This window comes from Lycium barbarum, chromosome 2, assembly GCF_019175385.1.
Source record: "Lycium barbarum isolate Lr01 chromosome 2, ASM1917538v2, whole genome shotgun sequence".
In the NCBI taxonomy this organism is placed as follows: domain Eukaryota; kingdom Viridiplantae; phylum Streptophyta; class Magnoliopsida; order Solanales; family Solanaceae; genus Lycium; species Lycium barbarum.
Genome location: NC_083338.1, coordinates 138959468 through 138984358, shown reverse-complemented (window position 1 = coordinate 138984358; position 24891 = coordinate 138959468). Strand labels below are relative to the sequence as shown.

The following is a 24891-nucleotide window of genomic DNA, read 5'->3' as shown; positions in this document are numbered from 1 at the left end:
ACCAACACAATTTTCGGACCAATCCACATTTTTAATACCCAACCCAACATTTTTCAGCCCACTATTCATTCAAACAGACCGGCCCTTACTCGTTTGATTTGTACCCGACCCGGCCCAAATACCCTTTTAACAAAATATGAAACCTTAGCGTTTCATATTTTTCCTTCAGCCGACACCCCCCCCCCCCGCCCCCTTTTTCTTTTTCTCCTCTTTCTCTCTCTCTCGTTTCCCCGCCACCGCCGCTCCTCTTCATCATCTCCCAACCCCACCACCGCCGCCTACACCCCGCTCCCACTTCCCTTTGTCACCCGCTCTTCTCTCTCTTCCTTCAAACAAAACAAAAAAAAAACCACGAATCCCTTGAATCTTTGAAAATATTGAGTCTTTGAATCGCAAAAATCCCCCTAGAAAGCATTAAGTTAGCAGCAGTCGTAACATTCTTGATATCGATTTTCTATTTTATTTCGCCCTTTTTATATTGCATTGAATCCGAGGTACACGAGTCCAGATTCGATAAGTTCGAGTGTAGATTGAAGATTCGCACCCACTTCGCTGCACCCGGAGAAGGTAATTCCCCTTTTCTACTTGTTTTCGCATCCTTCAGTTGCTATTCTATATGTTGTTTGGTTAGAGTTGATTAGCTCAGTTTAAATCGTTTGGTTTGCATGTTGATAGTAATTCGGACTTAATTTGTTTGGTATGATGGTTTGATTATCGAACTTGGCTCTGTTTGTGTAATTACATGTATTAGGTGCGATAACCGGGCTTTAATTGATTCAAATGTGTGGTTTAATCATGTTAGTTGGTTTAAATTGCGTATTGTTATACAAATCTGGTTAATTAGTCAGTAGGATATTCGAACCCGTTTAAGGGTTGTTGTTAGGTCAGGCATAATTAGTAGTCAAACCTGTGGCTGATTTCTGTTTTACTTCTGATTATATTAACGAAGAACACCTCTATAAGTTTGTTCAATGTGGTTTAATAATGTCATAGTAATAAGGTAGGTTAGCATAATCCTCGGAGATTCATTGATACTTGTTTATGCTCAGTTTTAATTAGTTTCAGTCACCTGTGATTTGCTGAAATGAAATCAGTATGATTAAACATGTTATTAGTATAGTCCATAGGTCTTGTTTGATATTGGAATAGCTTGAGAATGTTATGCTAGTTCTGTTAGCTGAATCATGATTCTTATTGACTCTTAATGGTACTAGTGTTGTCAATTATTTTTCATTTTTTTTAAGTTCAGCAGGGGCCATTAGAGTCTTTGTTTGACCCGTGAAGTATCGCTATATGGTTCGGTTGTAGGCAGAAGTTCATTGTTGTCTGAAACAAGATTCACATAATCTTGATGAGATATAAAAAATGTTTTTTAAAATGTTTGATTTATTGGATTGAATAGAGACAGTATGTTTGAGTGATTTGAGTTAAGATTCTGTGTTAGTCCAAGTATTACTTTTTATGTGAATCTGTGTTAATCAACTGGTCCAATCAAGCATGTACGTGTATTAATTCAGTCTTCTTTCTTGTTAATTTGGAACCGCTTTGCATAAAGTTTTAGGCAGTTGAGTGGAATAATAGCATGGTCAAGACACTGTTGTTTCCTGAGGCTTGCTGTTTTAAGTCCAATCTCTTTGTTCCCTTGTTGTCTGTACACATCATTTAATTTAGATTGTTGTTGGATGTGGTTCCTAATTAGCTCGAACTGGACAGTGACTCTAAATAAGCATGCTTATGGTCTTTTTCTGAATTTGTTTTGTTGGTATTTTTGTGTTTTCCGAATCTATTTTGTAAGCATTTGTGAGGAAATTACATTCCAGTTGGGTATTATTAAAAGACAAAATTGCTGACCCATTTTGATATTCTTTAGCAGTGTGTTATCTAAATTAAAAAGAACATCCCTCTTACATAAAATGTTTTAAAATGTACCTCCAAGTTTAAGACAGATTTGTAACATATGATCTTTTAACAAAGAGTACAAGTTTCTCCGAATAGCAATAATCGTGATTCTGATTTCATCGTTAGATATAACGGAAGTACGGTGTGTGATTTTTCTTTTTTCTCTTTTGCTGATCCACATACATTTCCTCTGTTACCATTTTAAAATTCAGATTCATGTATCAAATCGTTTCATATTTCACTGTAATGTAGAATGTATGTGCCTTTAATATTTTGTTTTAAGCCTACAAATCACTATAATGTAGAATGCACCAGTGGTGGTCGTCGATTGTTGGTTTGAGCCCTCTGTTGCTCTTATCTTTTGAAGTTTGTTATGTTTCTGTTCAGTTTGGATTATGTGTAATGTTTTATCCGGATATGGTTCTATTCTCTGCACTCGGTATTAGTTTATTGTCATGCTTTTGGTGATAGGGAGTTCTATTTTTGTTGTTGCTGCAGTGCATTGAATACTCCTGTCAGTTCTTGTTATTTGTTGTAAGAGAGTCTCAATGTATCAGCCTGTTTCTTGTCTTGCGCTTGCCTGCTGATTTTGAAGGATGAATTTGTCCATGTGTGCTTGTTTAGGCTATTTGGCATTTATCTAGTTTGGTCCTTGAGTCAAACTAAGATGCCGAGTGACTTCATATAAGAGTGATCATGTATGCCCCGAATATCATGCGTATACTGGCCATTGCATATGTCCAAACCAGTCTGTTTCAGTCAACTGTAGGCTGTAAACGACTGTGATTTCTTGAAATTTACTCGACCATGGGAAAATATGGATTTACTTTTAATATGTGTTCAAAGCATTTGATAGTCCTTATCTTACAAAATGGCATTGAGAACTTGTTTTGAAACTATCCATGGATGAAAACATGATCGAAGCTATAACTAGTTAACTAGATTAAAAGGAAATGTCATGGTAACCTCACTTAAAACATGGCAATTGCCTTCCTCATTTTGCTAGAATATGTAGTTAAGGTCACCTAGTAAGTCTCTGTTTGGTCATTCAAATTGCAAAATCCTTTGTGCTTTCATGCTGTATACTGTTTTGAGATGTCAGCTTGTTTTTCAACCTTTAACTCCTCGTTTATAAACAAAAAATAAGTATGTAAGCACTTATTCTTCATTTTGTTTTTTTGCACTAAAGAATATAGTAGGTTTGTGACTGGAGTTTTTCTGTCACAGTGGGAATTATTATGAATCTTGCAAAAAGTACATGCTCTAGTTTGCATTAATGTGTTTGGGGCTGTTTTCTCCTATTCTTATAGGAAGTTTAAGCTTTTGTTTTATATGTGATCACAAGTATAGAGTCAAGAGAAGTAAAGCATGCCTTTCCTTTGTGTTTACTCTCAATAGTAATTTAGCAGTTCCGTAAATAAGTATATGTTTCAGGTTAAAAACGAGTTTTAGATGTTGGAGAATAATGGAAATTATGCTTGCTAAGTGATTAAATGAACAGTTATGATCTTATGCAATTATATAATAGCCTTTTTTTAAAATTTATTTACAAAGCCAGTGAAAATGGGCAAAACGTGAAAATTGATTACGGCTTCAATGATTAAATCTTGATCTTATGCAAATATATAATATCCTTTTTTCTTTGTATTTTGTTGTTTCTAGGCAATATTTTTAGTTAGAAGAGTATACAATGCCGCTGGGACTGATATTAGGTTTAGGGAGATCTTTCAGAAGAAAGCGTACTTCATCTCTTGATATTCTTACTACAAAACGGGTTCCTCGGGGCTTCTACAAGGGAAAGAATTGCAAGCCTACTGGTTTTCACACTCGCAAAGGTTTGAAATCTCTATTCAAGTGTTGTGAACACTGAACTACTGCTCTTTTGTCTTTTCTTCCTGGTTGGAACAGATTTCTATAGCTTTATAGGAATTTCTATGTTTCAATTTTTCCTAATTTTGTATCCAACTACCTGTAGATATGTGGTACATTAGATGCGTGCACTAGGTAAAGGATAAAACTGCACGATGCCATCACCATTCGCCGCCTTTGTTCTATTTGGAAGTGAAATCTTTATGCTATCACACATAAAAATCATGTTTTTCTTATCTAGGATTAAGCTTGTAATGGTAGTCAGTCCTTCACAGCTCATACATTTGGGAAAGATTATGATCTGATTTATTTGTGTGATTGCGTACTCAAATGTCTATCCTATACCATGATTTATGTTTATCTCTTTTGTTTTTGCCCCTTCTCCAATTTTTGAATATTATGTACTGTGGTACATCTGACGAGTCATCTGATGTTTTGGGATGAATCAAAAGAAAAGAAAGAGACTAGGGTAAACATGAACTAAATTTTTTGACTTTGTTTGTTACCACAGAAGATGTATGAGACTAGGGTTGTTTGGTTTAGAGACAAGTTATGCCGGAATTAGTAATGTAGGGATTGTAATGAGATTAGTGATGGAGAGATTAGATATGCATGGATTATGATGCAGAGATTATTTTTTGTTGAATGTTTAGTTTGTCATATTACACATTAAAACCAATGTATAGTAAAAATGTGCTTACTCTTTAAATATATATATATTTTTATGACACGGGAACCCGCAGCAGCTACCCTTTGGGTGCGCACAGGGTAAGCCAGCTCCTGTGCAATAGCTCACAAACCACACAGAAGAGGTAACGCGCACTAGGCAAGCTCCGTGCGACGAGTTCGACCCAGAAGGCAAATCCCCTGCTGTCATTGGCAGGGGGTTTCGAACTTGAGACCTCCATTAAGAAAGCCCCATGCTCAACCAACTGAGCCACCCTTGCGGGTAAATATAAAATATTTTCTTACTATTATAAGGGTTATTTTTGGAATGTAAGTGTTTTTAATTCATATTACTAATACCTGCATTCTTATTCTACATTCAAAAAATAAAAAATAATAATAATATGTAGGTTGCTGCATAACTTATGCAAGTATTATTTATTAGGAAAACAAAACTGAGTAACCAAACATGATATAAAATAGTGCTGGACTCTTTTTTGTTTTTTAGAAGCAAGAAATACCCCTTATAATTATACTTTTGCTACAGTCGCTGCTTAGGCTACTACTAGTAAAATAAGAGAACAAAACAGAAACTCCACTTTCGCTGTTGAGTGTTTCATGAAGAAACTTAAAGACTTGTGGAATGGCATGGCTCTGAAGTTCATTTGGTGGTAAACTGCAGCAAGAGCAGCTCCAATGAATGGTCTAACCCAGAAGATCCAGTGGTCATCCCATGCTGCATCGGTGTTGTAGATGATAGCAGCTCCAAGACTCCTGGCGGGGTTGATGCCAGTTCCGGTGATGGGAATGGTGGCCAAATGAACCAAGAACACCGCAAATCCAATGGGAAGCGGTGCCAAAATAGGAACATGAGAGTCTCTGGCATTTCTCTTGGCATCAGTAGCAGAGAAAACAGTGTAAACCAGGACAAAGGTGCCAATAATTTCAGCACCAAGACCATCATCTTTGGTGTAAACAGGTTGAACTTCATTAGCACCACCAACAAGTCTTTGGTATGGTCCCACCATGAAGCCCTTCACAACCCCAGCACCACATATTGCACCAAGGCATTGCATCACTATGTAGAAAACAGCCCTGGTCAAGGACAATTTCCTTGCCAATAACAGTCCAAAGGTCACAGCTGGGTTGATGTGTCCTCCTCAGATACCAGCAGTACAGTAGACCAAAGCAAATATCATACCACCAAAAACCCAAGCAACTGAACTACACAAAATCTTTTTTCTTTGATTCTGTTTGCCTCCTTGCTCCTTTCTTCGCATCCTTCCCTTATGTCTGTCCTTCATCTTCCTCTTGCCTTCCGAATCCTGAAGTTTGCCATTTGAGCCTTATCCAATGCTCCTCTTGCTTGTCTTGGAATTTCCTGCATTGAAGAATATAGATTAGCAATCAAACTATACTGTGCATTGCTTCCAAATTTAGCTAAAGAATCAGCTGCTGTGTTTGCTTCCCTGAAACAGTGCTGGATTTTGATGTTTCTCTTATCAATGATCCTCTTCATAGCTAACACTTCCTTTGAAAGTTCCCAAGGGATATTATATGTGCCATCTAGCCACTTCACCACCAGCATTGAATCGACTTCAATGATGCTGTTGTTGATATCATTATGATCAATCCAGCTGATTCCAAAATTTGCAGCCTGGATTTCTGCACTGTTGTTGGAACAAACTTGTACAGATTTAGAAAAAGCCATGATGATATTTCCTCTAGAGTCTCGGGCAATTCCTCCAATTCCTGCTTTGTTGCTATGTGTCATGCTACTTCCATCAGTGTTAATCTTGATGACATTTTCTGTAGGTTTGCTCCAAATAATAGGCATGCTTGTTAAAACAACTCTATGTGCTTCCATAGTATCACACAGTCTGTCCCAACTATGGCACAAGTCAACTTTGTACCCTTTCTTTTTAATGATACACATTACATGGTGAGCCACTTCATACTTGATTTTGGCCACAGAATACTTCTTGTTTCCATATTTCCATGAACTCCAAGCTTTCCATAATTCGCAACAAATAAAGATAGGAATGCATTGGTATGCCACTCTTAGCATAGAGTTCTTTGTATTGAAATTCCACCATGTTATAAATCTGGCATGGATGCTCTGATTTTGCGTAATGATTCCCAAAGAATCACCAAAGAATTTCCAGATTTTTTTTTGCTATTTCCCCTTCAATGAAGACATGGTTGATGGTTTCCTCCTTAGTTTGAGTACAACAGATGCACCTAGGATCAGCATTTCTTGAGAAGTTCTTGATTCTATCATACATAGGCATCTTGTTCTTGATAATTCTCCAACTGATAAATGCCATTTTGAATGGGATTCCCTTATTCCATATGCACTTCCATATAGGAGCATCAGGTAGTCTCTTCCTTAGAACTTGAAATGCACTGGCACAGGTGAAATTTCCAGAAGAATTAACAGTCCAAATGGCCTGGTCCTTCATGTTTCTCTGCCCAATTTCTACCCTCTGAATGATGTAGCAAACTTCAGGTGGCAGCAACTTTGATATGTAGTCCATATCCCAATTGTTTCCTTCTAGACAGTCTGACACCATGAGAGTACCTGGGTTATTTTCAGATTGGTGATGCATAGCTAGAGGACCAATGCCTGTCCAATTATCCCACCAAAAGGATATTTTAGCTTCATTTATCCTCCATAATATATGAGGTTCTATATCAGCTTTGCTTCTTAATAATTCCTTCCAGACAAAAGATTGACAACCTTGAATTTTCCTGGCCACTACATGACTTCTTTGACAATACTTGGCCATCATAAACTGAGACCATAGATTATCTTCAACTCTTATTCTCCACCATCTTTTGGCAGCAAACACTTTACATATGTCCTCAATGCTTTTGAAACCTGTACCCCCCTCATGTTGAGGGTAGCACATATTTGCCCAAGAACTCCAATGGTACCTCTTTTTGTTATCAGTCTGCCCCCAGAAGAAATCTGCAAAGTATCTTTCCATCTGTTTTATGATGGCCTTAGGAGGGGACATTGCTGCAAGAATATGCAGGGTTTGAGACTGAAGTACATGTTTAATGATGATTGCTCTGCCCCCAGAGGATAGCAAGTTGCCTTGCCATCCTTGAGCTTTGTTCATGACACTCTTTGCAATATCAGCAAAATAAGACAGTCTTTTCCTTCCAGGAAATATTGGACAACCTAGATACTTCATAGGAAAGAATTGGTGCTTGTAGCCAGTAATTCTACTAATCATCCTTCTCCTATTTTCAGAAGAGTTAGTAGCAGTCAAAAAGAACTTTTCTCACTGTTGATCTCTTGTCCAGACTCCTTTTCATATTGTTTCAACACCTTGATGATCATTTTAATAGTTCTCTTGTTTCCTGAGGAGAATATAACAATATCATCTGCATAACATAAATGATTGATTAGAGGACCCTTCTGCTGCATAGTGTAGCCAATATATCTCTCATTGTTGTGCAGTTGGTTCAGTGCCTTAGACAATGTTTCAGCAGCCAAAACAAATAAGCCTGGTGATAGAGGATCACCCTGCTTAAGACCTCTGGTAGAATGAAAGAAGCCATGCCTCATGCCATTGATCATAACTGAGTACCAAACATTAGCTATGAGCCTATGTATGAGATCAATAAATATCTCAGAGAATCCCATTTGCCTTATAACAGCTTTGAGAAATAACCAAGACACCTTGTCATATGCCTTGGCCATGTCCAGCTTCATTACCATGTTCCCATATTTGTTGTTCTTTTTGATGTCCTGTACCAACTCTTGTGTGAGTAAAACATTCTCAGTAATCAACCTGCCTTTGATGAAGCCAGTTTGATTTTGAGGGATCATTCTAGGCAAGATGTTAGTAAGTCTGTTGGAGATGATCTTGGAGAGGATCTTGTTTGAGAAGTTGCTCAAACTGATTGGTCTCATCTGAGAGAAGTTGTTTGGATATTCCACCTTTGGAAGCAATATTAAACAAGTGTGAGTATAAAACTTAGTGAGTTTGGCCCCTCTGAAGAAATCTGTAACCATGTTGTATACATCATATTTGATGATCTCCCAAGTAGTTTGGTAGAATTTTCCACAGTACCCATCAGGCCCAGGAGCACTATCAGGGTCTAGGGACATAATAGCCTGATAAGTTTCCTCCATACTAGGGATTTTAGTAAGGATCTCATTATCTTCAGCTGGAACATTTTTCTCAATGTTCTCCACTATTCTGAATTCAGATTGCTGCTCAGGCTGAGAAAACAATTTGCTAAAATGTCTAGTGGCAGCATCAGCAATTTTATCATCCCCTTGAATCCATTGATCCTGCTCATTTTTGATCCTGTACAGCTGTGCTTTTTTCCTTTTTTGTCTAATGACACTGTGAAAGTATCTAGTGTTACTGTCTCCCTCCTCTTGCCATTTGATCCTGGCTTTTTGCCTCAGCATAGAAGTCTCCTTATTAACCCAATAAATTTGCTCAGCATACTTAGAATGAATAAGACTTCTGTTTAGATCAGTGTTGTAAGTAGTATACCGGGCTTCAGCCTTTTCCACTTGTTCTTCCAGCTCTTTCACTTTCTCAAACACATTACCAATGCTGTTTTTTGACCACCGGCTTAGGCAGTTGCTCAGCCTTTTTAATTTTTGTTGTAGAATCCACATGGGATTACCCCTCACATCAGAATGCCAGGAATTTTTCACCATATCCATGAAATCATCTTGTTCAGTCTAGAAATTTAAAAATTTGAAATATTTAGTCCTTGGAGGTTCCTTACTGCCACATTTCATAAGAAGTACCCTGTGATCTGAACCTGTTCTTGGGAGATGCCTGATATTGACAATAGGGAATTTCTGAGACCAATGATCATTATACATGACTCTATCCAGCCTCATCAGGATCCTTCCTCTCAATCTTCTAGCATTAGTCCAAGTGAATTTATCCCCAGAATATCCAACATCCATCATGTTGCAATCATCCATACAACCAACAAACTCCAAACTTCTGCTTAGTCTATGTTGTCTTCCGCCTTGCTTCTCCTCAGCTTCTATGATGTTATTGAAATCCCCCATTATAGACCATGGTTTGTTTATATGACTATTCAAGGTCCTCAAGTTTTCCCACAGTCTCTTCCTCTTCCTAGAAGAAGTTTTAGCATAGACTATTGTTACAACAAAACCTTCATTGTGACTACTATGCTGAATTTCCAGAGTGAGCTGTTGATTGTGATCACTGATCACCTTACATTTGAAATCATCATCCCATAAGCACCATATCTTGCCATTCTTGTTTGTGACAGCATTTGTAAATCCCAGCTTTCTTTTGTATTTCTATATTTTGTTCTCGTTGATGACAGCATTGTGAACAAAAGGTTCTTGAAGTGCCACAAAAGTGGCCTTGTGAATCTGAGTGATTTTTTTGAGTCTATCAAAGGCTCCTCTAGAGCCTATCCCTCTTATATTCCATATGATTGTATTAATCATAGGAACTGTTCAAAGGTGTTTCTTTGATCCTCTTCCCTTGCCTCTGGTGACCATTGCAGGGGTTGAAGTGCTTGATGTTTGTTGTTGCTTCTTTTTTTTAGGAACTTCAGTTCCTCCGGGGGGTAGATTCCCTTTCTCCACAGCTTCCATGACCTGGTTCTGCACCTCACATTCAAGAATAGTTTCTGGTGCAAATGCATCGATTAGGCTATCAGCAACTTCTTCATCTGATAGGCTATCAACATTTTCTTGTTCACTTTTTCTGTCTTTTTTGTCATCACTAGAGCCAGTTTCTGATTTCTCCTGAGGTTCCTTGTTTACATCAATGTCACCATGTTTCCTATTTATCTTTTTCTTCTGATTAGTAACTGGGACCATATCTGCAGATATAGTATTCTCACTGTTTTGCTCTTGTTCTTCCTCCTCTACAGGTTGCCCAGTATCATCAGCTATGCTCTGAAACGCATTCTGAATTCTGAGTGGAGGATTGACAGGTACACTTATCTCATGTGTACTGTTTTCCTCCTGTTCACTGGTGGTGATAACTACCACATTTTTAGGAGTCTGATTTTCCTTTATGTTGCCTTGTTGCTCCTCAAGTGTTCCTGCTCCCTTGGTATTTCCAATCTTCTCTATAATAGTATATCATTCTTCTGAGCCACTACTTCATCAGCAATTTGTTGTTCCTTGCTAGCAATTTGGTTACTGTCATGGTTATTGCCATTTCCCTTGGCTTGGTCTTTTTCCACTTTTTCCTTTTCCTCCCTCTGATTCTTATCTTCATTCTTATGATTTCCTCTGCCTTTATTTCTTACTACTTTTAAAGCATTCCTTCTTCTTCTTTGCTTTCTCTTCTCCCTGTGCTTTTCCCCTCTGGTCTTAGCCGCCTGAGTTTCCACTGCTATTTCCTCTATCTGTCTATTGTTTACCTCTACTTCAAAAGTGCCCTTTCCATTAGTGTCTCCATTTTTACTAGTCTCAGCCTGATCTACCACTTCCCGAGTCTCTTCATTCTTATTGTCATCATCTTTTTTCTTTTTAGCAAATCTACATTGCACTAGAGAGTGTCCTAGCTTCCTGCAATGGGTGCAAAATCTTGGGACACTCTCATACTCTATTTTTTGGTAGAAACCTTTGAGAGGGTGTGATTCATCCTCCAAACCTACCCAAATTTTATCAATTTGTGGTTTCGTTAAGTCTACTTCAACCCGGACTTTAGCCATACTAGGTCGTGTTCTACTACATGTAGCAGCATCCATAATCAAAGGGGTTCCTATCGGTGCTAGTATTTGTCTCACATAGTTCCATGCGTGACGATGAAAAGGGAGTTTAGGAAGAAGTACCCAAATTGGAGCCATTGGTGAGTCTTCTTCCGGCGTGAAATCTGGGTGCCACATTTGGAGCCACATCTGTGTTCCATTGATTTCAATTGATCTCTTGAAGTACGTTCTTTTACAATCTTCCTCGTTGGTGAAATCTATGAACACAGAATTGTGGTCATATGCCCCAATTACAGCTGTTTCCTTCAATGTAATTTTTTCCAGAAACATAGATCGAACTACATCGATCTGTGGTCGCCCCTTTAGGAATTTTCCAATTAAAGTGAATTTACACTCGTTAGCCATGACTCCGTAGTAGTCTTTGGATTTGAAAATGACCGCAGCTACCCCGTTGTGTTGAGTTCTTCTGGTTTTTACCGATGGGCATCTGAGCCTCTTGTTTGCCGGTGGTGGTGGTTTAGGTGTTGAAATTGAGGTCGCATAGGTTGGTTTTTGCATGGGGCCTTCACAAGTTGTTGTCGTCCCAATGATAGGGATCTGTTCCCCCGCCGCACGCGCCATTTGGTGGCCGCCGGGAGGTTCCATTCAGCCGCGCGTGGGGTTCACGCGGCAGTTTTGTTGAGAGAGAAGCTGTCGTTTAATCAATGATAATCCTTGACAAATATAGTGCTGGACTCAATGTGGGGATTAAATCCCTTGAAACCCCAATCGAACGGCACTTAAGGTTAAAAATTTTGAGATTACATGCTGTTATGTTTGATTTGTTACAAATTCCAGTTTTACAAAAAGGTTAATGTTATTTTTTGACAGGGAAGATATAAGATCATTGTTCTCTGTAACTCTTCTTGTTAAGTTCATGTTGAGAAATAGTAGTCTTATTGGAAGTGCATCTATGATATCTTTTCAAACCAGGAATTCCAGTCCCCTTGATTTAAAAATAAATAAATATATGGTTGCAGTATCAGCATTCTCACATGTTATTAGGCTCGTTAAGGTCTTTAAATTTCTTGTTTGTGTGGCCCAGCCCATTTTTGTCTGCATTTCAATAGTCATACTGTGTCTGTGATAAAGAAGTAGAAATACTGAATGCCTTTTCTCTGAATACTACATATTCCCGCATTTTATGTATCGAAAATCAATAATCATTTATCTTCACATAGAAACACACAGATATTTCTGTTTATTTCTAATAGTCTACCGTTCTTTCTTGTTCCAGGTGGTTATGTTATTATGCAAGAGAAGCTGCCTAACTACGTAGTTCCAGATTTGACCGATTTCAAGGTACTTAATGTTGACCGAAGTATTCACTAATCAATATTTTCTCTGATCAATGTATCTTTCGGTTGCTCGCCTTCCATCCTTTCAGCTTGTGAAGAGCAGTAAAACTTGAAAGTCTTGCCATTCCTTGTTCCTATTTACATTTATCAAGAGTAAGCTTGATATAAATAATTTGCTAAAAGAAAAAGAGGACACATGCTTTCATTCTCTTGGCCCGTTTTAGATTGTGCATTTTAGCTAATACTTAGCCAGTTGACAGTATTCCTTTAGATCTCTCTATCCTTTCTGCCATCCGAAGATTCTTTCTTCTGCAAGGGGAATCAATCAGACAGAAAGAGAGGAAACAAACCGCTTTCCTTCTCATCCATTTCCACCTTGCTCAAGTGAGAGAATCTCTTATTTGACTGCCGTTGCTTCCATGTTGTTATGTTCTTCCATATGTATTAGTTTATGCGGACGTCTTACTTTCTGATTTCATTATCTGTAGTTAATTAGTTTTTAATTAACAAAAGGATCTAGCAAACAAAAGAGAGATGGTTTCGGTGTGCTTTTATTCCCCTTATTCCATTCATTTCAGTGCTTACTTAAACGTATAGCTTCAAGTCTCATCCTCGCACGAACCAAAAGGAATAGGGTTATATACAAGTCCTGCATCCCTTTGCAATGGACTTGCAAGTCCTATTCGAAGTTTGGGGGTCCGACAATTCCTATTCCTCCTAACTCTCTTCTAATAAGTCCTGAATTCTATTAATGTTACATTTTGTCCCAATCTGTCTTAAATCGATAATTGGCTATCAGACCACCTAGTTATGAGAACTGTTGCCTTCTCAAAAAAAGAGACCACCTATTTATAAGAGTGTATAGTTTAATGATACTGTTTATGATAATGGAAATAACACTTGTTATATGAGGATGATGATTGATATAATAACAATGCAGGCTCGTCATAGAAGAATATGATATAATGTAGGCATTGGAAGTTTTACAACTATTTCTAATGGTTATCCAATCAGAAATTATTTAAATATATGTCACATATGATATAAGTAATAAATTTTCACACTACCAAAAAAAAAAAACTTTGTGAGGTGATTGTTTCGCTATTAAAATCAAGAATTTTTTAAATTTGTAATGTACTGGTGCAAGCATATGTATGCTTGTTAATTTTTAAAATAATTGCAACATATGCATATTATCCACAAAGTATATCCCATGCTAAAAGAGTATCCCATGCTTATTCTATACTAATATTAATCTTGAAAAGTTAATTGATCTGTTAATTAACTCTCTTAATAAAGAATTGATATTACTGTTGGAATAATCAATAATGTTGTGCTAATAGCATTTAAGACTCAAATTGAAAATTGGTACGAAAAGGAGGAGTTAATTTTTTAGTCCATAAGGAGTCGTTTGGTGGTGGGATAAAGGATTATAATTCGGGGATAGATGTGCGATTATTTTATCCTATGTTTAGTAAAAATTCTGACGGGATTAGTAATCCCGGGATTGCTAATACCACAATTGTGGTATTATTTTTGTACCACAATCCGTATGTGGGATAACAATCCTAGCATTACTAATCTCGGGATGAAACAACAAAATGACACATTTTCCTTTTTCCAAAGCTTTTCTCCGAAAGTTTTATAAAGACAAGATTAAAATTAGAATCAAAAGTTTATCCCAATTCATCAGGTTTAAACCAATTCTATGTTGTTTGGTCCAAAAATGTTGCCCATCCATGTTGGATCCTCTAAAAATACAACTTTTGGAGGATCTGGCACGCAACCGTCAACATTTTGAAGAGTCCAAGCAGACTACCATACACATGTTTTATATTATACCCCGTGTGTCCAATTTTTAGTCCAATGAACCAAACATCTATTAATAAAAGTATATCCACTAAACAATCCCGTCATTATTTAATCCCTGTATTATAATCCAGAGATAACTTGTTACCTACCAAACTACCCCTAAGAAATTTAATAGGTCTTAAAAGTGAGGCCCACAGGTAGGCAGAGCGCGAATCTTTTAGAGATCAATAGGTGTGGTGTATTGGTAAAAATTTACCCGCACCGGGTGTTTAGATCAAACCAATAAAGTTAACCTTATTAGTTAACAATTTGAGGGAAAATACATATCACTTAACTATGGTTAAGTGTTAAATATGTATGTGAAGGACACTTGTCCTTTATTTATTGATTTGGTGTAAACAGTCGGTGTGGGTAAGTGTTTACCCAGTGTATTTGCTTCCAACCCAGCTAACTCTCCAAATACACTGACTGTACCTCATGCTTCTGGATCAGGATCTGCCTTTGCCAGTGAAAAAGAAGTTCTATCAGTAATTTTCCTAAATACTTGGTATATCAAACATATGTAATATCAGGCTCAAAACCTAGTTTTATTGTGTCCTTCATTATCTAAAAGTTGTCATGTAAAAACTTTAGTTACCTCCTCGCACTCTCTTCATTCTATTGGAGAAAGAAAGACAAAAGGTAGTTGTGTGGCAGACATGTATATTCTGAAATATAACTTTTGTGACTTTTGAAGTCCTGCTACATTTGACTGTCTATGTCACAAACTGTGTTTCTTGTTATGCGTGGGACCAGCTTAGGAGTTCGTATGTCTCTTAGTCTCAAACTTTTGGATGGGTGATATCCGATTTCTTGCAGCTTGCTCTGTTTATGTTAATGAGATAGCAATACCTAGAATATCTATGTGTATGGAAATCCTTTCTGTTATGGACCTTTATGTTGCAATTTCTTTCTTTACTCAACTTGTTTTCCTTTCTCTATCTTTTTTGGGAGAAGTAATCATCTTGTTTCCTCACTTAAGGCCTTTGTGAAGTTATACCGGCATAAGGCATAAGTATGCCGGGTCCGGCATAAGTTTGGTAATTCCTTAACAAGTTTATGCCGGTGGGGGCATACTTTTAATGGGCAAACTTTTATGCGGGACCCGGCATAAACTTGTGAAGGAATTACCAAAGTTATGCCGGACCCGACATACTTATGCCAAGTCTGCCCATAAGACATAAGTATGTCCGGTCCGGCATAACTTTGGTAATTCCTCACAAGTGTATGCCGATGGGGGCATAGCGAAATTTAAACTCTGCTTTGCGAATTTTTTAAAAAATTTTAACTGTGTGGGGGTTCGAACCTGGAACCTATGGGGTTTAGCCGAAAAGCAAAATTTAAAGACCGCCCCAAAAGAAGGGCGAATTGCCCTGTAAACCTCTAGTCTTGGCCCGTTTTAGATTGCACAGGTCAGCTAATACTTAGCTAGTTGATAGTATTCCTTTAGATCTCTCTATCCTTTCTGCCATCCGAAGATTCTTTCTTCTGCAAGGGGAATCAATCAGACAGAAAGAGAGGAAACAAACCGCCTTCCTCCTCATCCATTTCCACCTTGCCCAAGTGAGAGAATCTCTTATTTGACTGCCATTGCTTCCATGTTGTTATGTTCTTCCATATGTATTAGTTTATGTGGATGTCTTGCTTTCTGATTTCAGTATCTGTAGTTAATTAGTTTTTAATTAACAAAAGAATCTAGCAAACAAAAGAGAGACGGTTTCGGTGTGCTTTTACCCCCCTTATTCCATTCATTTCAGTGCTTGCTTAAACGTATAGCGTCAAGTCTCATTCTTGCACGAACCAAAAGGAATAGGGTTATATACAAGTCCTACATCCCTTTGCAATGGACTTGCAAGCCCTATTCAAAGTTTGGGGGTCCAACAATTCCTATTCCTCCTAACCCTTTCCTAATAAGTCCGGAATTCTATTAATGTTACATTTTGTCCCAATCTGTCTTAAATCGATAATTGGCTATCAGACCACTTAGTTATGAGAACTGTTACCTTCTCAAAAAAAGAGACCACCTATTTATAAGAGTGTATAGTTTAATGATACTGTTTATGATAATGGAAATAACACTTGTTATATGAGGATGATGATTGATATAATAACAATGCAGGCTCGTCGTAGAAGAATATGATATAATGTTGGCATTGGAAGCTTTACAACTATTTCTAATGGTTATCGAATGAGAAATTATTTAAATATATGTCACATATGATATAAGTAATAAATTTTCACACTTCTAGTTTCAAAAAAAAAAAAAAAAAAAAAAAAAATCACACTTCGTGAGGTGACTGTTTCTCTATTAAAATCAAGAATTTTTAAAATTTGTAATGTACTGGTGCAAGCATATGTATGCTTGTTAATTTTTAAAATAATTGCAACACATTCATCCATATCAACATTTGCATATTATCCACAAAAAGTTGGATAGTAAAGGTAACTGGTGTTCGCTGTAAACTAGCTAAAAGAGTATATCCCATGATAAAAGAGTATCCCATGCTTATTCTATATTAATATTAATCTTGAAAAGTTAATTGATCTGTTAACTAAAACTCTTAATAAAGATCTGATTAAGATTACTGTTGGAATAATCAATAATGTGGTGCTAATAGCATTTAAGACTCAAATTGAAAATTGGTACGAAAAGTAGGAGTTAATTTTTAAGTCCATAAGGAGTCGTTTGGTGGTGGGACAAGGGATTATAATTCGGGGATAGATGTGGGATTATTTTATCCTATGTTTAGTAAATTTTTTGACGGGATTAGTAATCCCGAGATTACTTGTACCACAATTGTGGTATTATTTTTGTACCACAATCCGTATGTGGGATAACAATCCTAGTATTACTAATCTCGGGATGAAACAACAAAATGACACATTTGCCTTTTTCCAAAGCTTTTCTCCCAAAGTTTTATAAAGACAAGATTAAAATTGGAATCAAAGTTTATCCCAATTCATCAAGTTTAAACCAATTCTATGTTGTTTGGACTCTCCAAAAATGTTGCCGCCCATGTCGGATCCTCTAAAAATACCTTACTTTTGGAGGATCTGGCACGCACCCGTCAACATTTTGAAGAGTCCAAGCAGACAGTAAACCATACACATTTTTTATATTATACCCCGTGTGTCCCATTTTTAGTCCAATAACTAAACATCTATTAATAAAAGTATATCCACTAAACAATCCCGTCATTATTTAATCCCTGTTTTATAATCCAGAGATAACTTGTTACCTACCAAACTGCCCCTAAGAAATTTAATAGGTCTTAAAAGTGAGGCCCACAGGTAGGGCAGAGCGCGAATCTTTTAGAGAGCAACTGGTGTGGCGTATTGGTAATAATTTACCCAGGCCGGGTGTTTAGATCAAACCAATAAAGTTAACCTTATCAGTTAACAATTCATGGTTAAGTGTTAAATATGTATGTGAAGGACACTTGTCTTGCATTTATTGGTTTGGTGTAAACACTCGGTGTGGGTAAGTATTTACCCAGTGTATTTGCTTCCAACCCAGCTAACTCTCCAAATACACTGACTGTACCTCATGCTCCTGGATCAGGATCTGCCTTTGCCAGTGAAAAAGAAGTTCTATCAGTAATTTTCCTAAATACTTGGTATATCAAATATATGTAATATCAGGCTCAAAACCTAGTTTTCTTGTGTCCTTCATTATCTAAGAGATGTCATGTAAAAACTTTAGTTACCTCCTTGCACTCTTTTCATTCTATTGGAGAAAGAAAGACAAAAGGTAGTTGTGTGGCAGACATGTATATTCTGAAATATAACAACTTTTGTAACTTTTGAAGTCCTGCTACATTTGACTGTCTGTGTCACAAACTGTGTTTCTTGTTATGAATGGGACCAGCGTAGGAGTTCGTAATTCTATTAGTCTCAAACTTTTGGATGGGTGATATCCAATTTCTTGCAGCTTGCTCTGTTTATGTTAATGAGATAGCAATGCCTAGAATATCTATGTGTGTGAAAATCCTTTCTGTTATGGACCTTTATGTTGCAATTTCTTTCTTTACTCAACTTGTTTTTCTTTCTCTTATCTTTTTTGGGAGAACTAATCATCTCGTTTCCTCACATAAGGCCTTTGTGAAGTTATACCGGCCCGTATATAAATGGTCAGTCTTGTGTAAGAACTAATTATGATTTCTAGTATTCACACGTTGACCAAAATCACACATTTTCAACCTTTTTTTCTATGGATAAGATGATTAAGAAAAGTATATAGATTTGGAACTAGATTGTAGTCTATTAGGAAATCTGGTTATCAAAGTAATATATGTGATATTTCACTCGTTCCATCTATATTCTTTTGCTATGACGTATCTCAGATGAGCTAAGAGCCTTACAGAGTCGATATTTTATAGATGCTAAATACGTTGGTCAGCTAAAGGTTGCTAGGTTTTATAACTTTTATAAGATGCTTTTTGTGAAGATAATACTATCTTGGTGTATTATTAATGTACTCCTTTTAATTTATCGAAAGAAAGTTATGGATAGTGATATAGATGCTAAATAAGTTGGTCAGCTAGAGGTTGCCAGGTTCTTCAACTTTTACAAACTTTTGTGAGATAACGCCATCTTGGTGTATTATTAATGAACTCTTTTTGATTTATCAAAAGAAAGTTATTTAATTTTCACTCTTTCAGTCCCTTCTAGGAAATACATCGTCACTTGTGATTTCTGTTGGGCCCAGCATACTTGCTTAGATCACTACTTCCTTGTGATTTTCCATCATAATTTCTTTTAACTTTCTCTTTCGTTTTCAGCTTAAACCTTATGTATCCCAATGCCCGATTGAAACTACAAGTGCAAGTACGGAGGCAAAGGAATCTGCAAAATAAAAAGAGGGAGAAAAACGTTGAACACTCCCCGTTTTAAGGATATTTTAGTTTTCTCTGTCTTCATTTTGTAGCTAAACATGACGGCAACTACTCGTTTTATCCACTCTTAGACACCTCTACAGCTACACTTTGTTGGGATCAAGCAGCTGTCTTTTTTCTTTTTGTGAAGATAATACTATCTTGGTGTATTATTAATGTACTCCTTTTAATTTATCGAAAGAAAGTTATGGATAGTGATATAGATGCTAAATAAGTTGGTCAGCTAGAGGTTGCCAGGTTCTTCAACTTTTACAAACTTTTGTGAGATAACGCCATCTTGGTGTATTATTAATGAACTCTTTTTGATTTATCAAAAGAAAGTTATTTAACTTTCACTCTTTCAGTCCCTTCTAGGAAATACATCGTCACTTGTGATTTCTGTTGGGCCCAGCATACTTGCTTAGATCACTACTTCCTTGTGATTTCCCATCATATTAATCTTTTCCAAGTTTTTTAAAATCTTGAAACGAGTAGTGCTTGAGGTAGGTTAGACCCAGCAATTCCCTAGCGCGTGGATTAGAGCATGGACTTTTCAAGCATGCCCCAAAATGAGCTAAATTTTCAACTATCAGATTGCACTTTCTTATGTTCTGTGCTGCTGCTGCTTTATCTCCTCTCGACATTCAATATTGACGTGAGTTCACTTTCCATTTGTTTCCAAGATAGTGATCCCCGTCTCATCTTTTCTGGAAATATCGTTGAATATACAGAATTCCATAACAAAAAAACTAGTTTGTAGTCTTAGATTGAAAGAAACTAGTCTCTCTTTCTAGTGTTAGAAAAAGTTACATGTGTTCCATTGGATCATAGAAAATGTTTATGAAACTTGTGATCTTATTTACTCAATTTCTGTGGAGTTTGTAAAATTTTGCCATTTATGAATTTCTTTTAACTTTCTCTTTCGTTTTCAGCTTAAACCTTATGTATCCCAATGCCCGATTGAAACTACAAGTGCAAGTACGGAGGCAAAGGAATCTGCAAAATAAAAAGAGGGAGAAAAACGTTGAACACTCCCCGTTTTAAGGATATTTTAGTTTTCTCTGTCTTCATTTTGTAGCTAAACATGACGGCAACTACTCGTTTTATCCACTCTTGGACACCTCTACAGCTACACTTTGTTGGGATCAAGCAGCTGTCTTTTTTCTTTTTCCTTTCCTTTTTCTTATTAGGTACTGAACTTTTTAGCTAAACATGTCATGGCTGACATGATCAGTGTTTTTGGGTGTCTTTGTAGCTAAATTCTTTATGTTGATTAACTAGTTTGGTTGAATGCCCCTTGGACCAGAAAACAGCGAGGTTGTTGCGATAGGAATAAGATCGGTAGATATACTTAGAATTAGGAGAGGAATAACTGGCAGAAGTAGGAAGAGTAGTGTCGCAGCTTCAAAGCTTAAAGTTTAAACAAAGGTATCTTTGCTGATTAGATTACATCAAATAATATACTTAAAAGCAGAACCTTTTCTGCAAAAAAGATATAAGGCGTGATGTGGTAGGTGCACTAACAGTCTTCTGCTCTTCTTTTACAAATATTCCATTTACACCAATGTGGTATTTCATTGATTAATAACAGTGGAGAGGGGAAATATAAGTTTTAATTTGAAGTCCCCTTTGTATATTATCTTGAAAAACAAAGCACCTCTAAGAAACAAAAGGTCAACATAGAAACTTGGCTCTCTTTCTTTTCGTTTTTTTTTTTAAACGTTGGGAAGAGGGTCAAATTTGCTTTTATGCTATCAGAAATTAAGCAAATTTGCTTTCCATTTGACTTTTGATCTTATATTACCTCAGTTGTTAGGAAAATCTTGTCTTTTCTCTCGACACTTAATGAAGTTTCAACCCGAGGTAGTTCTAATTTATAGTTGAGAGATAAATTTGGACATGTTTTATCCAAAAATTTGGACACGTGGGGTGCACTATTTTCACGCGGAAGCTCCATTAATGATCAAGTTAAATACGAAACTAATGACAAAGGTCTGAAATGAACTAAAAATGTAACCAATGGAAAAATTAAACAATTTTGGATAACACGTACAAATTTAGGCATCTAATCTTTATTGTTTACATTCATAAACAGGTTTATGCTTAGGGTGTGTCTGGTACGGAGTTTTTCCATTTTCTCATATTTGGTTGGTTAAAATGTGAAGAAAATATTTTCTCTAAAAAAACTTAAAAATAAAAAAAATAACTTCCCTAATGAGAGTAGGAACAAGTTTTATAAATGATATTTCAAGTTCATTATCTGGCCTCCATCCAACCCACCCCCATCGCTTGACCATCCCCCGCTCCCGCCACCCCCGAACCCCCACTCCTCACCTCATCCCACTTCTATAGTGTTTTGCTAGATTGCATATAAATGCTTATGAGATAATTTTTTATTCCTTACTTGAAAAACACTAGAAAATAGTAAAAAAAACCCATTTATTTTCAAGAAAACATTTTCTGAAAAAACCTTTTTGAAAAACATTTTCTAGGAAAGCCTTTTTGAAAAACATTTTCCGACATATGAAACACACCCTTAGTATACAACAAATTCTCGAGACAACTAGGTCGGTTCTTTTATGTGTAACTTTTTACTATCTAGTTTTCGCCTATAAAGTTGGATAAAATATAGGTTCTAAAGACTACAAAAAATAGTAAAATCTACCATGGCGGTAGCGTTTCACCGCTTTTGAATGAGCTGTATATATAGTTTTAAAAATTGTAAAATAGATATGTATACAAAATTAGCATTTATTGTTAGGATGGAGTAGTTAGAGCCTGTTTGGATGGGCTTATGCCTATAAGCTGAAAACAGCTTATAAGCTAAAAAAAATAAGTTGAGATAGTCTAACTTATTTTTTTTGGCTTATAAGCTGTTTTCAGCTTATAAGCTGCTTTAGATAAGCTAAGTCAAATGGGCTCAATTATTTTTTTGAGCTTATTTTAAGCACAAAATGACTTTAAGCTGGCCAGCCAAACACTCAAAAAAGCTGAAAATAGCTTATAAGTAACTTATAAGTCAATCCAAACGGGCTCTGTGTTGACTTGTAATATTTTGCTCCACAGATTTAAAATTTTGAATCATCCCTGGGAGGGCGAGAAGAAGTCCATTGGTAGAGCTCAATATTTTTTTTAAAAAAATCTGACACTTTCTTTCACTTTTCCTTCATTAGATACCTCCATAATTTTTTAGTTTTTACTAAAAAAGACAGGACTAAACGTGCAAAATGAAAAACTTAGAACATTTGCATGCTAAAGCATAGTAATTGTGAAATCAAAATAAAATATGGATTTAAAGATATACTTGTATAACAAGGTTGAAGAATTTTGGGTGTCCGTTCTTTTGGTCGTACAAGAAGGATAATCGTCTAATTTACTCAGTCGTATAATTTATTACTAGCATAAGTATTAAATATTTAATTCAAAGTAGAATTAACACAGTCAATTTCCACGCTTGTCCCACGTAAGAAAGTACAAGAAAGCTTCATGGATTATGTCTTTTTGCTACCGACTCAACAAATCCCCCGTCACTTTGGGGATTTAACTTACAAAGTTGTACGCACATCTATATAACTTTTTATCATTCATTTTAATCTATTATGATACTAATAATTTACTTTATGTTTCAAGTAACTAATGTAATATCACATTTTTTGAACAATTATTTGTAATCATCCTTTAAATAATCTATTTTTTTTAGATTTAAGTTATATACATTGATAGTGTAAAGAATATTTATATTGTAATTTGACCGGTTATAACAGGTTAGTAATCTAATTTTCAAGTTATCATGTTAGACTTGTTAGAAAATATCACGAGTTGAAGGTTAATTAGCACGATGGTATAGAATATCCGTATAGTGTCAGTGAACATAACTTAAACTAAGCCCTTTTAAAGAAAAGTTTATACACCATTAAGTGTATAAACTTGTTATAGCAGATAATATGTTATTTTCAAAATATAAAATTCCTTATTTTAGTGTGGATTTTCTCTAGATATCTTTTTAGTTATATATATATAAACTAATGATGTATATAATTTAACTGTGCATGAAAATGAAATTCTTTTTTAACACATTTTCCTAATTTTCAACTACTCACTAAATTTCCAGCCGTGCATTTTGGGCCATGAACCAGACTTTTCAAAAAATGTCACATAATTCCGTCAAAAAAGAAGTCATTCTTACGAACCTCATTACGAACGTCACATGAACTATCATAGAAACCTCTTTGCCAACCTTTCTCATTCTATATAATAACATTATTATATATACCTCTCACATCCCTTCATTTCCAAGAACACCTACCCAAAAAATCAAAACATGGAAAATAGAAGGAGATTTTTCAAGAATCAGATGCAAACCAACAAAAGCAAAGCAAAGTCTAGTACTATAATTTGCAAGAAGCACCCGAAACATAAGCAAAATCCCGGGGTTTGCTCCATCTGTCTTAGTGAAAAACTCTCTCTGCTTTCAAGAACTTCAAGAAGTAACACGACAACGATTACTTCTTCTTGTTCTTCTTCTTCTTTGTCTTCTTTGTCTTCGTCTTCGGACGTGTCCTCATGTTCTTCTCCACCTCGTTATAGAACGAGCACTAATGTGCTCATGAAGAGTAGATCATTGGCTTTGATTATGAGAAGAAGAGATGGTGGAATTATATTAGATGAGAATAACAATGGGAAGAAAAAGAAAGGAGGGTTTTTGTCTAGATTGCTAAATCCAATGAGAAATCGAAAGGATGAAGGCTTGGCACATTCAAGAACAATGAGAGAGAGGGTTATAACAAGACTCAGAACTACTGCAGCATGAGATTTTTCTTTTTAATTTATTTTTTTCTTGTTTCTCTGTGAGATATGTTATGTTATTTTTAGTTTAGCTAGGTAGATTACAGACAGAATTAAGAAAAAAATATACGAAAATATATAGGGGCACATATGTATGATATATCGGAATTCATGGGTGTGCTTGTAAGAGAAAGCAATCACTTTTGATCAAGCTACAACATTTTTAGTTTTTATTAATTCTTTCCAAATGCTATGATGATGTGTAACTTCACCAAGTTAAAATGAAAAGTTTATTATTCATCAAAACGGTATGTTTCTTATTCGTGCATTAGCAAAGTTACTCAAAGAGTTTACGATTTTCATGTAATTCATTTTAAGAAATTTCTAGCGTGAATGTCTTTGAAAAATTAGCTAGAAGCTGACTACACTAATTTTTAGTCTTTCTAATCAAAGAAAAAAGGAACTACATTTAGATTGTCCATTAGGTGAGTGATATCTTCACATACGTTTTGCATAATCCAATTAAGCTGATCATGATTTTTTCCCTTGTACTACCATTATCAACTCCTTTGCGTATGATAGAATTAATATAAATTTCCTTTTAATAAGAAAAGTGAACTTTGGGTTTAACTAAATCTTGAAGTTAGCTTATGAGATGAGAATTGTCCAAAACCATATAAAGGAGTCCAATTTTCTCATCCTACCCGATGTTGGATTTGACGTCCCCAAGACGCCTATGACTGGATCTGAAGCATCGATAATATAAGATGGGAATACAACATCGGGTAAAAAATAAATTTGGATGGGCATGACTTTGATACCATGATAAAAAAATGAATATCATGATAAAGAAAAGAACTTTGAGCCTAAGTGAAACGAGTTAGCTCAATAGGTTTGAATTGTTCAAGACCATATAAAAGAGT

The 24891-nt window shown here is 36.0% G+C and overlaps 2 protein-coding genes and 1 pseudogene across 2 annotated transcripts; 2 read left to right on the top strand and 1 right to left on the bottom strand.

Moving 5' to 3' along the window:
* The first annotated feature begins 184 nt into the window (after positions 1–184).
* LOC132627566 (uncharacterized) lies at positions 185–20493 on the top strand. The gene is made up of 5 exons (XM_060342968.1): positions 185–567; positions 3562–3734; positions 12398–12462; positions 19091–19838; positions 20116–20493. Exons 2-4 carry the CDS (start codon positions 3590–3592, stop codon positions 19163–19165), a joined length of 285 nt encoding a protein of 94 aa, XP_060198951.1. The 5' UTR covers positions 185–567; positions 3562–3589; the 3' UTR covers positions 19166–19838; positions 20116–20493.
* LOC132624157 (probable aquaporin PIP-type pTOM75) lies at positions 4989–5648 on the bottom strand (annotated as a pseudogene).
* Positions 20494–23439: 2946 nt separating the features above from the next.
* On the top strand, positions 23440–24036 carry LOC132622911 (uncharacterized). Its single transcript, XM_060337599.1, has one exon. The coding sequence runs from the start codon at positions 23505–23507 to the stop codon at positions 23991–23993; it is 489 nt and encodes a 162-aa protein (XP_060193582.1). The 5' UTR covers positions 23440–23504; the 3' UTR covers positions 23994–24036.
* Positions 24037–24891: the final 855 nt, after the last annotated feature.

What these genes read in the sequence shown, in the direction of transcription:
- LOC132627566 (XM_060342968.1), top strand. Translation starts at nt 3,590, where the DNA reads ATGCCGCTGGGACTGATATTAGGTTTAGGGAGATCTTTCAGAAGAAAG. An exon ending in TGGTTTTCACACTCGCAAAG is followed by an intron (nt 3,735 to 12,397) that starts GTTTGAAATCTC and finishes TTCTTGTTCCAG; the next exon opens with GTGGTTATGTTATTATGCAA. An exon ending in CAGATTTGACCGATTTCAAG is followed by an intron (nt 12,463 to 19,090) that starts GTACTTAATGTT and finishes TTTCGTTTTCAG; the next exon opens with CTTAAACCTTATGTATCCCA.
- LOC132622911 (XM_060337599.1), top strand. Translation starts at nt 23,505, where the DNA reads ATGGAAAATAGAAGGAGATTTTTCAAGAATCAGATGCAAACCAACAAA.